This window comes from Diabrotica virgifera, chromosome 10 (assembly GCF_917563875.1).
Source record: "Diabrotica virgifera virgifera chromosome 10, PGI_DIABVI_V3a".
Taxonomy (NCBI): domain Eukaryota; kingdom Metazoa; phylum Arthropoda; class Insecta; order Coleoptera; family Chrysomelidae; genus Diabrotica; species Diabrotica virgifera.
The window spans coordinates 31,634,500-31,651,564 of NC_065452.1; the positions used below are offsets into that span (position 1 = coordinate 31,634,500).

The 17,065-nt window shown below is 35.5% G+C and overlaps 1 protein-coding gene across 2 annotated transcripts in view; it reads right to left on the reverse strand.

The window, feature by feature from the left end:
• Positions 1 to 3,206: 3,206 nt before the first annotated feature.
• The window catches only part of LOC126878585 (uncharacterized), a 180,572-nt gene continuing 166,713 nt past the window's right edge, over positions 3,207 to 17,065 (reverse strand). For both annotated transcript variants that reach the window (XM_050641385.1, XM_050641386.1), the window contains one exon: positions 3,207 to 4,926. In XM_050641385.1, the coding sequence (XP_050497342.1) occupies positions 3,523 to 4,926 (1,404 nt within the window). In that variant the 3' untranslated portion in view covers positions 3,207 to 3,522. The remainder of the gene's footprint in view (positions 4,927 to 17,065) is intronic.

The following is a 17,065-nucleotide window of genomic DNA, read 5'->3' on the forward strand; positions in this document are numbered from 1 at the left end:
AGGCTTGACTTTTGTGCAATCATTGATGAAAAACTTATAAATGACCTCTTCTTTCACTACAATATTCTATTTTCCACGTTATATTGAAGTCTTTGTTGAACGCTTAACATTGTCGAAAAAAATGACAATTCACAAATGATTTACAGGAGTTGACAGTTACTTGTAGCTTAGCAACACTAGATTATTGTTACGATTTCGAACTTAGTGCCAAAATTTATAGGGATTTATATAAAATTGGCTACAAAATTAAGCAGGTTTTGAAAAACTTGTAATTTTATTTCGTTTTATGGGGTTTTAGAACAAGCAAAACTTTTTATCAAGAATGACATTTTTTGCTAAAATTGGCAATTAGAATGACATGAGTTGTATTTTTAAATTCGGATGTACTGGGCCCTATAGGCGAGGTTTAGAGGGGTTTTACCTTCGCCATTGCACCAATAAGAGCACCCGCTCCTTCCCGATTTTTAATAAAGAAATTTTAAACAGCTATTTAGTGTTTTATTTGGTTTGCAATAATTATTTCAAGTAAACATTTGCTTAAATTTGTTCAGATAATTGTTCATGCCAAAATATGCTTTTATTATCATACATTTATGGTGTAACGTAATAGAATTTAGTGTAAGGTTCTAGAAATGGAAGTGGATAAAAATCAATTGGGATTTATGCAAGGAAGGTCCACAACAGCAATTTTTATTATAAGACAGCTACTTAATGCAAAAATTATAAGTGAAGGTGAAAGACTTACACATACTATTTATTTATCTTGAGAAGCATTTTAGTTGGAAATAAACCACAATTTTATTTTGAAACTAAGTTTATTTAACGTTTCAAGTTCACTTCAGAAACCAAAATATCAAATAAATTTAATTTCAAAGTAAAATTGTTGCGTATTCCCAATTAAAATAGTAAATTGCATTAAGATGCCACAAGAAAATAGCTTCAGAACAATATTGAGAAGGCATTGGACAAATTGATCAGAAACCTACTGTGGTGGACATTAAATTAGAAATGAGTGCCGGCTCTGAATATGTGAGAGTGGTGAAAAACATATATGGGAGGGTAACAACTAGGGTTAGAACAAATGCAGGAGAAACTGACAATTTTTTGTGAAAGTGAGGATTCATCAGGGTTCCGTGTTAAGCCCTTATTTATTCTCATTTCTGGATCAGATAACAGCTGAACTTCAAGAGGGTTGTGTTGGTAGAAAATTCTCAGAGATAAGTGGAGGAAAGACTATAGAGCAGTGGAAACACACGCTTGAAGAAAAAGGACTAACAAGGACAAAAACAGAATATTATTTCAACGATGGCATTCCAAATACGGATCGAGTAGTTAGCTTCGATAGCCAAGAACTTACAAAAGATAGTTTAAACCCCACGTGGGGAAAAGAATAACTATGATTAAAGTTCTAGAAATAATAAGTAATATGAGAAATAAAAAATTACCTAATCCAACAATTAAAGCAATAATAGGTACCTGGACATAATAAAAACGGCAAAAAGGAAAAATATTAACATTTCTAATAAAACTGTAAGACGGCTTTAACCTAAAATGTGAATATCATCCATTTATGTATTACCAGTAGGTACACAACTTTTATTTTAATAGATATGAAACCAGCCAAATTTTAAATTAAAGAGACCCACCGACCAATCACAGAAACCTAGGGATCCTACTACTTTCTGTTCTGTGTCACTATCGTTCGTTTTCTGTGATTGGTCGGGTATGATGTTAGTTTTACTGTAGTGTGTAGACCGGGCAGTATCGTCGTCGCGTCGCCCCCGCTAGCGAAATTATTCCGATTCGATTTTTTTGCACAAACTTACTCAAAAAGAGGTCCTTATAACATATCCACAGGATGCCGGGCGGTACCGTGGTAGAAAAATTGTTTAAACAAATTTTTTTTTTACAAATTCACAAAAAGAATTTTTTTATTTCGAACAATTTTTTTTAGATAATTTGGCTTATTCTGAGCAAAAAAATCTCTTGTCATTTTTTTCTAAAATTGATTGTTTTCGAGTAATATGTGATTAAAAATTTGAAAAATGCGAATATGGCAATTTTCAAGGCTTAATAACTCAATTAAACATTATTATTATGAAATTCAAAAAGTGACCAAATCAAGTTTCAAACCTCTTCTTCAAGGTCCTGAAGGAAGAGATTTTTGTCATTATTTTATTACAAAGCTGTTATTTTTAATTATTAACAATTAGCGCTATAGTCCAGATGTATCGTCGCCCCCGTTAGTGAAATTATTCCGATTCAATTTTTTTGCAGAAACTTACTCAAAACGAGGTCCTTATAACATACCCACAGGGTGCCGGGCGGTGCCGTGGTGGAAAAATTGTTTAAACAATTTTTTTTAAACAAATTCACAAAAATATTTTTTTTATTGCGAACGATTTTTTTTTAGATAATTTGGGTTATTCTGAGCAAAAAGGTCTTTTGTGATTTTTCTCTAAAATTGATTGTTGTAGTTATATGGCCATTTTCGCATTTTTCAAATTTTAAATCGCGTATAACTCGACAACAATCGAATGTCACAAATTATCTAAAAAAATATGTTTGAAGTGGAAAAATTATTTTTGTGAATTTGTTTGAAAAAATTGTTAAAACAATTTTTCGACCACGGTATCGCCCGACACCCTGTGGATATGTTATAAGGATCTCTTTTTGAGTAAGGTTGTGCGAAAAAATTGAATCGGAATAATTTCGCTAGCGGGGGTGACGATACTGCCGGTCTATAGGTAATAATAGAAAAATTGTACTTACCTTTTTTGTAGAAAGTAGCCAAAGTGTAAATAATGTAAATACAAACGTACTTTTCCTTGGTTATATATGTTTATTGTATAAATAATGCGTTCTTTAAATAAAATACAATAAATGAACTAAACAAAATTTATTTGATCATTTTTTTTTCGTAAATTCTAATACTGCTTAAAGTACAAAAATTGAGGATAGAAGTTTCTTAAAAATGTGAAACTAGTACGAGTATTAAATATAACATTAGATATAAAAAAAGTCACTTTTTGTAATAAAACATTGAATAGGTCATAATTATTAAATAAATAATATCAGTTCTGTTACTATATAAAAGTATTTTTCTTTTTTTTTATTTGGGCCACCACTTACAGAGTGTTTTGTGATGGCCCGTTTTGAATGCAGTGATATGTGGGAATAAGGGCAAGGGACAAGTAAAGACGACCTGAAGAGCTATAACAAATGTTTATTTTAACTTAAAGACATGGCCTACAACTATAACGATGAACCTCACACTCAGATTGACACACACACGCAACCGAGATCTGAATGTAGAATAATGCACAAAACCCTTGGCCTATCTAACATTCAAAGTTTAGAGAAAAATACTTATGACAAAAAAATATCACCATTTACCCTGTGCAAGTCTCTGTTGTTGTCAAAATGCAAGTGACCAACTGTACTCAAGCGGACAGACTTGCTAGGTACTAGCTGAACATATGGTACAGGTACACAACATGAAAACACACTGACGGAAACCAATCAGAATCCTCCCAAGTAGGGTGGGTAACCTGGCGGATGAGTCGGTGTAGCTTGAGGGTAACTATAGTACGGATAGTTTGGACTTGGAACATGCAAACCAGGTGCATAGCTCTGAGCATATGGTATTTGTGGGTAACCAATTGGCATTGGTTCATAATGACCACTCCACGTTGGCGTTGGATACAGTGGGTAACTTGAACTTGGAGGATAATTATATGGAATTGGACTAGCTCTGGATGAAGATGATACATTATAATTATTGAACTGACCCGCATATTGGTCAGGTGCTTCACCAAGTGGAGCTTCACCTTCAGTTATACTGGGAATTTGATCTACTAACGATTCCAATCCTGACAGGCTTTTTGTAGCAATATCTTGTGTTTGTCTTGGCGATGCATACTGATCTGTTTGGTGCTGAGGTTCCATGTTGTACGATTGATAATGATAATGTGTCTGTTCGCTATTGCTAGAAGGGGCTGGACTGCCTAATCGACATTCAGCCTCATCGGCCATACTAGTTGGTGGTTCAAAATCTGGAGGACCGATGGGTGATGCAGGCGAACCTAACTGTTCAGAACTTATTGCTGCACTTATTTCTGAACTTAAGTCCGAATGAGTGAAAGGTTGTGAATGGGGTCTTGGAGATTGACTGTAAGGAGGCCGAGGTGACTGACTATATGGGGGCCGAGGAGACTGACTGTACTGTGGTCTGGGAGACTGACTATATTGTGGTCTGGGAGACTGACTATACTGAGGTCTTGGAGAATTTGTGTAAGCTGGTCGTGGAGACTGGCTGTATGGAGGTCGTGGCGATTGGCTATAAGACTGTGGTGGTTGTGGAGCATATAAATTTCCCACCCCATTAGGAGGTGTCATAGCAGGGCCCATTTGATAAAAATTGTTGGGAGACTGAATTGGAGACGGGTTTGAGTAACATTGAGACAAATTGGTCGATGTATTGTTGTCTGGTGGATTTAAGTCCATATTTTCAACCTTAACCTTCTTAGGCCGGCCTCTTTTTTTCTTTGGAAAATCACAGTTACTATTCTGAGTAGAGGGAGGTTTCCGAACTACTGGCTTTGGTGGAGATTCTTCTCCTTCTACTTTTATTTTTTTCGGTCTACCTCTTTTCTTTTTACATGGTATAATCGTACCATCTTCATTTTGGATCACAGCATTACTTATGTCAGTGAGCTCCGGAGAAAATGCATCAGGCTTTGGTTCTGCTTCGTAGCAAGACTTTAAACTTGGTTCAGAAAATACCATTTCATTCTCATCGATTTCAGTTATCAGACCATTTAAATAATCACGGAATTTTTTTAATGCCGCGTAAAAAGGAACCTTATCTGCAGCTCGTGGCAACTGAGCACATCGTGCACTTGAAGACGGCATCACCCACATATGCTGAAACAAAAAAAAGTTTGTTAACATTTTTGTGATAAAGTCTGTAGGTAGTACAAAAATTTTATATCCAACAGCCCTTTTCAGATATAGAACAAAGTATTAAAGCGCATTAGATTTGCTCATGTTTTCAAATTCTTTTTTTATCAAATCGAACTTGGATTACTCACGAGTAGTCACGAGTAATAAATCTCTGTAAAGACGCCATAAATCTCTGCAAGATAGAAGGAAGCCTAACAGGAAAATTGGAAGTTAAAAGGGGATTAAAGTAGGGAGATCCGCTGTTCACAGTACTCTTCAATTTCTTGTTGGAGACAATATTAAGAGAGAGTGGAATACGAACGAAAGGTATCATCTATGACAACAGAAACCAGGTTTGCGGACGATGAAGTGCTAATGGCAAGAACTGAAAGGGAACTGCTGAGGATTATCAAACTCTTTGGAGTAAAGGCTAAGCAGTATGGACTGACGATTAACGAGCAAAAAACAAAGTACATGGAAATGGAAAAGACTGCATATGAAGAAACACCACTGAAGATTACCACAGACAACGAGAGTAAAGTATTGCTTCAAAAAGGTGACGGAGTTTGAGTATCTAGGAGTAACTCTAACAAGTAAAAGGGAAGAAAGCCAAGAAATGGAGAAGATAATTTCAAGAGGAAGGAAGATTATCGGAGCACTACACAAACTACTAAGAGCAAAAAATATTTCCAGAGAGGCAAAATTGAGATTATACCGAACAGTGATCCAGCCCACAGTCCTTTACGGAAGTGAAACATGGGCAATGAACAAAAATCATGAAAAGATGCTGAATGTATGGGGACGGAGCAGTGGCGTAGCGTAGTGGGGGCGGCAGGGACGGTCCGCCCCGGGCGGTACTTTTTAGGGGGCGGCAAAATTTAACAATAAATAATAAAAATATTTTGTATATATTTGAACAATTTTATATTTTTATCGGAACTACAAATTCGGACCGATTGAAAGGAGTAGGGAAATTTTCATTGCTTACATACTTACATTTTGTGACGAATTCGGAGAATTCCTTTTCTTTGAATGACATTTTGTAGCGACTGGCAACAACGTCTATACTGACTTGTGGGAATTCCCCGTTTATGACTAACAATCAGCGAGAATGTCTTCTATTACAAACATCGGCAATTATTTTACTACCCTATACGTTATTCAGTGTGTGGAACAAAGAAAACACTTAATTGTTTGAATATGAGTGAGACACAATCCACTCATGTTGCGGACAATCACTCAAGTCTTTTGAAAATGAGTTGAGACGAAAGCTGTTTTCTTCGTTAGATAGAGTTATTGTAGAAATTCGTGAGCGTTTTCAACAGCTACAGAATTTAACGGATAAGTTTGCTTATCTAACGCCGGCCATAATATTAGATCCAGGCAACACTGAATGTAATCTAGACTACGCATCTGACGAAATTGACGAGCAGGATTTCAAACTGGAAAGACTTCGATTGCGGACTTTCGTTGCTGCTACAGGCAACGAAGATAAATTGATTAATGCAGACTCACTTGAATTATTTAAATTTATTGTTAAATCCAAGCTAGAAGATACTTGTCCAATATTTTAATAATGTTCCGAATATTTTTCACAGTTGCTATAAGCAATGCCAGCTGTGAGGGAAGTTTTTTAAAATTGATGTTGATTAAAAATTCTTTAAGATCGACAATGAGTACTCTAAGCCTAACTAATTTGGCTATTTTGTCTATTGGGCAAGAGGTGTGTGATGCGATAGACGTTGACGGTACAATAAAAGACTTTGCTCTTAAAAATTAGACGTATGAATTTTTAATTGAAGACGGAAGTTTTGTTTTTAATTCTAACAAATACTTATATTACTTTCCAATAAAAATAAAAATATAACATTGAAGTATCCTTCTAGTTCTAATTAAAAATTGATTTTATTTAATGTTGTCAATCGTCGAGGTGTACCTAATCTTAAGTGATAGGTACCTAAGTTATATCAATGTATCTAATTGGTTAAATTAAAAGAATTTTTGTATTAATAAACGTAATTGTAAAACTTAGATACATTTTTAAATATAAAATCTAGCCTATACAATGCAAAATAATGATGAATGTTCTCGCCGAAAAGTTCTCTATAATGTATGTAATGTATATAGTGTATACAGTGTATATATTAATTTAAAATACCTAAATAAGAGGGAGGCAAAATTGTCTTCTGCCCCGGGCGGCCGACACTCACGCTACGCCACTGGGACGGAGTGTCCTAAGGAAGATATTCGGGGGAGTAAAGGACGATGAAGACGTTTGGAGGAGACGAACAAATGAAGAGATCAGAAAATGAAGAGATCAGTACAAAGCCAGATCGTCAGAACAAAGAGAGTTAGTTGGTTAGGTCATCTTGCGAGAATGGCGGATGACCTAACCAATCCGTAAGTTGGGCAAAGGATTTTTTGGGTTGCTGAACACGAATACGTCCTCAGAACCGACCTCCGCAAACCGAAAACCTTCGACATTCCAGAAGATGACGTGCATATCAGTCACCCTGGACACTAGATGCTCCGAGGGTCGGTTCTGATGTCATATTCGTGTTCAGCAACCCCAAAACTACCCGAGTAATTTGTTTGTATGAATTTAGTGCCGAAAACCCTCGAAATTCCAGAAGATGGCGTGCCTTATCAGTTACTCTGTGCACCAGGTGCTTCGGGGGTCGGTTCTGATGACGTATTCGTGTTCAGCGATCCCAAAAAACCCCGAGTAATCTAGTTGCATCAATTTAGTGACGAAAACCCTCGAAACTCCATATCACGTGCCTTAGCAGTAACCCTGGGTACCAGGTACATTGTGGGTCAATTCTGATTGCGTATTCGTGTTCAGCGAACAACAGTGCAAAGAATAGGAAAGATACATCACTGACCTTTTTTACGATGTTTCTCGAGAAAATGCTCCACATACTACCTGTGGCAACCAGTTAGACAGAGGTCCCAGTATACTGAAAAAAGTCAGAAAAGCAATACAGCAAGTCAAAAACAATAAAGCACCCGGACCAGATCAAATTCCTGCTGAGCTACTTAAACTTTTGAATGAGGGAAGTAGAATGGCTAATAAGCAATTTGGATTTAGAGATGGTCTAGGAACTAGAGAGGCACTATTTTGTATGCGCGTTCTTTTACAAAAAAGGCATTCTTTTACATCGACTTCGAGAAGGCATTCGACCGAGTATACAGGGTGTTTCATTAATAATTGTCCATATAGTAACTGGAGGAACCTTAGCACAAAATACGAAGATTTAACCTAAAACACTTAAATAAAATGTGGTTCCTTGCTGAGTTACAGGGTGTTTTATCTAAAAATTTAAAAACTATTTTTGCACAGGATTTTAAAACTGTTCGACGTATCCTTTTCATACTTAGCAGAAAATGCGACTAGTATACGCCCTACTAAATTATGATAAACAAAGGTTTCTAGCTACTACCAGAGGCGTACGACAGGGGATAGTGAATGGTTAACCCTTTTCAAATTCTACGCCACTGGAGAAATTACTATTTTAGTGCCATTTTTATATTCTCCAATATCTTCTATGTAAATAATATACCCTTCATTGGTAACGATAAAGTCATTAGTTTTCGAGATACTTGAAGTTAAATATTAAACGGCACAGTTATTTTGATTAATTTATGATATGATTCATATGATTAAAATTTAAAAACTATTTGTACCCGGTACTTTAAAACTATTTGGCATATCCTTATTATACTTGGCAGAAAGTGTAGGTACTGTACACCCTACTAAGTTAAGATAAATAAACGTTTCTAGCTACTACCACAGGCGTACCACGGGGAATAGTGGCTGGTTGACCCTTCCCAAATTCTAAGCCACTGACGAAATTGCTATTTTAGTGTAATTTTTTGATTTTCCAATACTTTTTATGTAAATAATGTACTCTTCATTCGTAACGATAAAATGATTAGTTTTCGAGATATTTGAAATTAAAAATGAAGCGACACAATACATTAATCAAAATTACCGTGTCATTTCATTTTTAACTTCAAAGATCTCGAAAACTAATAACTTTATCGTTACGAATGAAGAGTATATTATTTTCATAGAAAGTATTGGAGAATCCAAAAATGGAACTAAAATGTCAATTCCGCCAGTGGCGTAGAATTTGAAAAGGGTCAACCATTCACTATTCCCCGTCGTACGCCTCTGGTAATAGCCAGAAACGTTTGCTTAACATAAGTTAATAGTTTGTATAGTATCTTGGCAAGAAGTATACTTCTTGCCAAGTATGAAAAGGATACGTCGAATAGTTTTAAAATGCTGAGCAAAAATAGTTTTTAAATTTTTAGATAAAACACCCTGCAACTCAGTAAGGAACCACATTTTATTTAAGTGTTTTAGGTTAAATCTTCATATTTTGTGCTAAGGTTTCTCCAGTTACTATATGGACAATTATTAATGAAACACCCTGTATATATAAGAGCACTACAGGCCTTAGAGGCCCTTGGCTTCGATAGTCTTGACTAATTTCTTCCACTTTTTGCGGTCGTGTACTTGTCCTCTCCAGTCTCTTGTACCCATTTCTTCTAAGTCAGTCCGGACGGCATCAAACCACTTCCTTCTTGGTCTCCCTCTTCTTTTCTTCCCTTGTTCTCCTGCTGATAAAACTCTTAGGACGTTTCTTTCTTGTGGCAACCATCTAACTCTCTGTGCCTTGATTTTCTGAGTTATTTTAGGTTTCTTTCTTATACATCTCCATTAGCTCCTGGTTTGTTCTTCTGCGCTATTCACCGTTAGCCTCCTTTATACCACCAAAAATTTTTCTCAATATTTTTCTCTCCCAAATCTCTAGCTTTTTCTACTTTCTGGTTCATTGTCCAAGTTTCACATGCATACAACACCGTTGGTCTCACTATTGTCTCGTAAGTTCGAATCTTGGCTGCCCTGGACACGTTTTTTGCCTTCAATAGTGCGTTTAATGAACCTACTGCTTTGCTACCTTTTAACAACCGTTTATCTATCTCTCTCTCTCTCTTCGTCTCCTCTATTTGTAACTGTTACTCCAAGGTACTCAAATTCAGTTACCTTCTCAAATTTATAATCTTTGTCATTTGTCCTTAGAGTAATCCACTTATTTTCTTCTCTCAGCATTTTCTCCTCTCATTTCCATATACTTGGTTTTTCCTTTGTTAATAGTCAGGCCATATTTTTTTGCTTCTTCTTCAAATTGCTTGAACATTTTTTTGAAGTTCTATTCTTGAACGTGTCAGAAACACCAAGTCATCTGCAAAACCTATACAATACACTGTTGTCTTCTGTTAAGAATCGTGCCGCTTGTCTGGATATTGGCTCCTCTAATTATATTTTCTAGTACTAGATTGAATAAATCTGTTGACAGGGGGTCCTCTTGTTTTAATCCTCTACGTTAAACTGATTTGAAAGACCGAGTACAACACGATATACTTTTCAATTGCCTACAGACAGTAGGGCTTGACTACTACGATATAAGACTACTAAAATACTTATATTACAATCAAGTAGCATCTATCCAAGTTGGATATAGTCGTACTGAAAAACTACCAAACTATCAAACTACAAAAACTATCAAACGTGGAGTGCGACAGGGTTGTGTTTTGTCACCCAGTCTCTTTAATCTGTACTCTGAAGAAATCTTTAGGGAGGCTTTGAACGACAGACAAGAGGGAGTAAGACTGGGCGGAGAAGTAATCAACAATATCAGATATGCTGACGACATAGCCATTATTGCAGAAAATTTAGAAGATCTCCAGACATTAGTAAATCTAGTCAGTGAAGCAAGTTATCGGAGAGGCCTAAAAATCAATATTTCAAAGACAAAGTGGATGGCAGTTGGAAAGATAAATGTAGACCAAGGCGTGCTTTCTCTTGATGGAGAGGAGCTGGAACGGGTAAACCATTTTAAATACCTTGGCAGTTGGTTAAATGTAAATTGCGATTGTGATTAAGAGATAATAACCAGGATTGAAATATCAGGTAAGGCTTTTATGACCTGGAAACCAATTTTATGTAACCGAAGCCTGTCGATGAAGATTCGCAAAAAGGTCCTAAAATGTTACGTGTGGTCTATATTATTGTATGGTTGTGACACATGGACGTTAAAAACCACAATGCTAAATAAATTAGAAGCATTCGAATTGTGGTGCTATCGACGAATCCTAAAGATATCGTGGGTTTTGTACACTTCCAATGAAAATGTTCTCCAAATGATGAATTCAGAATGTCTGCTCATAAACATCATAAAGAGGAGAAAAACAGAATACTTCGGCCATATAATTAGAGGGCCTAAATACCATCTACTTCGCCTTATAATACAAGGAAAAGTGGAGGGAAAGAGATGGATTGGTCGAAAAAAACTTTCATCTTTCATGGTTGCGTAATATTAGACAATGGCGTGGTTCCACGGTAGAAGAATTATTTCGCGCAGCAGCCGATAGAGAGAGGTTTCAGGAACTTGTAAACATGATGACGGCCAACGTCTGAATACGGACACGGCACCTGAAGAAGATTCGTGTTCAGTGACCCCAAAAACCCCGCGAATAATCTGGCCCTTAATATACTGATTTTGACATGTTTATGCACTTTTGGATGCATCTTATGCACTTTAAAATGCAATTATGCATTTCCACCAATTTTTCTCTTGTAGACTTTTTTCCTGGCATCATCCGGAACACAATGCAAAAGGTTGTAAGTCTATAGGTGCTGTATTTAAAAATCGATTTATTCCGGTGTCTTTAGTGCTAAATGCCCTGGTCCATTTGAATGGCCCCCTTCAGTAATGTTCTATATGACATCCCAGACGTGGGAAAGGTATTTTCGTGTTATTGTCAGTGAGGTTGGCAGCCCTGTGACTAGCGTCTCCCCGCCACTTTTTGGACCTTGTCGCGCAGTAACATGCCCCGGAATCTTATATGAACAAACTGGGGAATTTCCCCATCACTTTCACTACCGTCAGCTAATAAAGAGAAATGACAGCCTATCTCGCTCACGAAGACTTTAACCAATCATTTATGTTAACGCCATATCTGAATGTCATAAATAAAATAATCAAACGAGGCTTAACTCGGCAATGTCAATTCTGTCAAAAGTAATGACAGTTAGTGGAAAAAATTTTCCATTAGTTTACAGTTTTTATTTTTTATTGTATTACCTTTAACGATTTGTTCTTAGTAATTTCAATTTAAGTTGGTTCCTTATCCTTCGTTGATAAAGTGTAGTTTTGTTTTAGTTACGAAACGAAAGAACTTTTGTGTTGTGTTAATAAAAAAACTGAACATGGTTTATTATTGTTGTGTACCGTTGTGTACAAATCATAGAAAAGTTAGAAAAATGCATAGATAGGTAAATAGTAATTAGTTTATAACTGTTTTATCTGAAACAACAAATAAATACACGTACCTATATTTAGAAAAACATTGTCATAACTTTTTTTATATCCCTTTTCCTTAATAAATTTGACAGCAAAAATAACATATTTTTGTAACTTGGGAATTCCGAATAATTTATGAGTATTACTTAGATATTATTTAAATAAAATACTTTAACAAGCTTAGTAAGTTCTGGTATTTTATTTTAATAATATAGGTGAGATTATAAGAAGATATTTTAATTAGTAACGAAAGGGCCCGCAAGAGGCGCTGAACGGATGAAATTAATGCTTGTCCATTTAAATTTCCCGCCAAATGGTGATTAGTTAACACTACGGTCGCAAGTGGCGAAAGGAACCAAATTTTTACAGTGAGTTGCCCTATATTATTAATCTATGGCGCAGTAACGTTCCAAGCACCTGAAGATGTCTATATCACCGCGTGTTAGTTTAAAGCCCTCTGATATAAATCGGTTAAACTGAAGTAAAAGCAGGACACTTAACATCGCCAACTAGTCCAGAAACGTCCATAAGGTTTCTAGAAATGCAGGAGAACCTTATTTAACTGAATATAAAATAACATTTTAACTGCCATTATTCCCGTAAAAAGTTACAACAACGTTTTAAGCGACTGTCGATTAGAACGTTGTTGTAATCAAAATTTTACTATTTTGGTTATAACATGATTACTACTTTGTGTGACTTAAAAGTTTTACTATTAATATTTTATAAAAAGGTTTACAATAATATTGTTATAATATTTAATGTATTAACTTTGTTTTTTTTCGTATAACTACTGTTTTTTTCAGTTCCTGAAAAATTTTTAAATTGGCGCTTGGAACGTTACTGGAGGGACCCATTCATTTGGGCTACATAGCAATACAGAAAGTTAGCAAAAGATGATATATTATACTACTGACTTATGGCCGGTTTCACCAACAACAAATAAATCAATGAATAAGTTATTCGTCGAATAAAATTTATTAGTCGATTTTATTTTTATTGTGTTTCAATACAATTTTGATAATTTAAAACTAAACTGACGAATTTTCCTTGTTACATAGGTATATTTACCGCGAGATTAACTTGTCAATTTATTCGAAGAGTAAATACTTATTTGATAAATAAATAAATAAAATGTTATTCGACGTTCCCGTTGGTGAAACGTAAATGTGTCAGTTTATTGATCGAATAACTTTATTCATCGAATAAACTATACTAAATTTATAATCAAGATGCAGTAGAAATAAACAAACTGAGACACTTCAATGTTACGAGGAGCACTCCCAGATTATGATTTTCAATGTATATACATTGTATAAGACTCAAAGCATGATTTACAAAGTTCTTGATTACTGCATCTTAATTGTGAATTTAGTATACTATTAATTTGTCGTTGGTGAAACCAGCCAATATTGATTCATTTATTTATTACTGCAAGGTTTTAACTACAGCAAATAGAAAAATAATGACGAAATACAAAAAAAATGAAAAAATGATGTTTTTAGCAGATTTTAAAATACATAAAAGTTCGTGTCGACTGTTTTCTTTATTGCCTTCAATTCTATTGAAATCTTTCTCACATCAAAAACTGAAGTTTATTCTCTACGCACAACCAAACTTATATGAAATAATTATCTGATATTTCTTATTATTTCGCTCGAATTTAAAAATACAAACACACGAAGTCAAACAATATTTAACAAACAAATTGAAACTACTAATTGACTAAAATCAATAGCATAAAAAATTTCAATGTAAAACGAATAATGTTTAAATTATTTTTATGTTTTTTTTGGTAGTCAGCGTTATCACCTCTAGTTCTTATGCAAGCTTGTTTGCGTGGGCATGCTCCTAATCAAATTATCAATATTTTGTTGTGGTAGGTTGCTTCATTCTTCAAGAGCAGCTTGTACTAGCCGTGCGGTGTTTTGTGGATTATCTAGACGAGCTCTAATTTTTCTTTTAAGCATATTACACAAATACTCTATAAGGTTAAGCTCGGGTGAGCAAGCAGGCTACTCCAAAAGGGATACCTTCTGCTTTAATGATGTCTCTAGTCACTCTAATGGTATGTGGAGGTCCACTATCATGCATGGAAATTAAATTTTCTCCTGTTGCACCTCTCCAAAGTCTAACTACAGGTTATCAACATACCTCTGAGCAGTTAAAGTTTATTGGATAAAAATTATAGTAGTTTTTTTACGGATTACAATTCCTTTGCAGAACATTACACTTCCCCTTGTATATTTGTGAACAGATCTGACAATTTTCGTTCTTGCTTGTCTTCCTCGACCTCTAAGTACACGATTTCGTGGGTCATCTGATTTTACACAAATCTTGACTTTTTCTGAAAATAGCACATTTTGTCAATTCCTAATGTTCCAGTTTTGTGGTGAAGACACCAATTTAGGCGATCAATCTTATGCTGCCTGGATAACTCGAGAACCCATAACTGTCTCCTGCTGTATACTTCTTGCCACGAACTCTTCTTCGTATCGTTTCAACCGAAACAGTTACACCTGTAGCTTCCAAAAGCTGCCTTTGGAGCTGAAGGTGAGAAATGGGTAGGTGCCTTTTAGCTGATTGGACAATTAAACGATCGTGGCGAGCCGTTATTACTTTTTGTCGACTTTCCCTTGCTTTATTTTTGAGCTTCCTAGTTCCTGTTACCTAGCATAGGTTTTGGACAGGATGCCCCGTGTTACGCCTAACTCTACAGCTATGTCCCTCTGAGAACATTACTTGCTCCACAAGGCCAATAATCTTTCCCCATTGTAAGTTTTATAACCCCACATGAGGCATATTTTCGTTTTTGGACGCAAAAATTAGTTTATTTATTTTCGTTCAATTTGCAACTCAAGCAAATAACCTATATGTACCGTACCGAGCTGTACTATCTGATTGTCTTATCGATTTATTTATTTTCAATAAAAACCCTTATTCTTCGCAACAATAACAAGTTTTTTCAAAAGAAATAAATATTGGTGACAATATTGGAAAATACATGGTGATTCCATATAAGTTTGGGTGTGTGTATATTCTCCTCACACTACTTATGTCATTGGATTGTTGAATTAGGTTAAAACGCACATCTACAAAACATTTTCATAATGTGCCAATATAACAAAAGATCCGAACATAGGACTTCCCTCCGCAACTGTGTATTGTGGTTTCCGTAAATAGACTCTAATTAAAAAACATGTGGAAATCGTCTCTGCACAGTTATTCTGCCTCAACAAAGACATGTGTTCGTAACAAACTACTACGAGAAATAACTTGACGTTTTATTTTCGTTTCAACCTCTTCCACTCTTCGTTGATGGAAAATACCCGTGCTGGAAATGATTGGAAATTATTACATATGGTATTATTAAGTCGTGACTTCTGAAAAGAGACTTCATCGCTATAAACACTCATCTTTGTCATAAATATGCGTTGTTTTATTTCAGTAGAGTGGTCCCATTGGCTATTTATGTTGATATCAAGGTATGGGTAGCTTTTCACTCCGCCAATTGGTTGTTGGTTAACCAAAAGCCGTGTATTTAATATTTCGCGCTTACTGATTACCATGTACTGTGTTTTTTTCGTATTGAGATCAAGTCCATGTTCTCTACTATCTGATACGCACAACATTATTCTTTGCAAACCATCTAAGCTATTACTCTGTTGACTAATACGCCTTTCTGTAGTGCTTGCTCGAAGGTATGTTCAAAGTACAACATATAAAATAGCACCGGGGACAGAATGCATCTTTGTCTCACTCCTCTATCCATGGAGACTGCCTCTGTCAACTGGTCATCCACTTTAATGTTGGCAGTTTGGTTGTAATATAAATTAAGTATGTATGATTCTTAAGTCTCTATCATCTAAGCCGGCTTCTTTCAAGATAGTTATGAGCTTATCATGTTTTACTCTATCAAATGCGTTTTGTAGTCGATAAAACAAATATATACGTCACAGTTGACATCCCTGGACCTCTGCATAAGCACTTGGATAGCGAATAGAGCCTCTTGTGTGCCTAAGGCATCGCGGAATCCAAATTGTGTCCATGATACTTGTCCTTCGCATGTTTTATATATTCTGCCGTGTACCACTTCTAAAACCGTTTTAACTAAGTGGCTCATTAGGCTAATTGTTATGTAGTCTTCGAATGTTGTGGCATTTAATTTTCTAGGTATAGTTACGAAGGTCGACTTTAACCAGCTTTGGGAGACTTTTATAGTTACATATATTTTGTTAAATATAGTTGTTATCCATTTTATTCCCTGGTGATCCATAAGTTTTAGAAATTCTGCACAAAACTCGTCAGGCCCTACAGCTTTACTATCTTTAGTTTCTCTAATAGCTGACGTGACTTCTTCGATGGTAATGGGAGGTCCTGTTTGGCATTTCGTGTCTTCAATTGAATTCTGCCTTTCATCTGCAAAAATTACTTCCACATATTTCTTTCAAGTGCCTAGTTTTTCTTCAACACTTAATAGTGGTTTGCCTTGGTTATCTGCAAAACTATTCTAGGCTTGTGTAAGCCTGCAACTTCTTTAACTTTTTGTGTATATTAAATAAATCGTGTTTATGAAGCTACATATCGCTGTATTTCCGCACACTGTTCTCTTGGTCCATCTGTCCTAAATATACAGGGTGTTTGGTAAAGAATGGGTCATAGCCTAACCTTAGATTCCTGAGGTTAAAATAGGTCGATTTAAGCTAACTTACCTTAGTACAAAAGTTGATAATAACCTAAATACA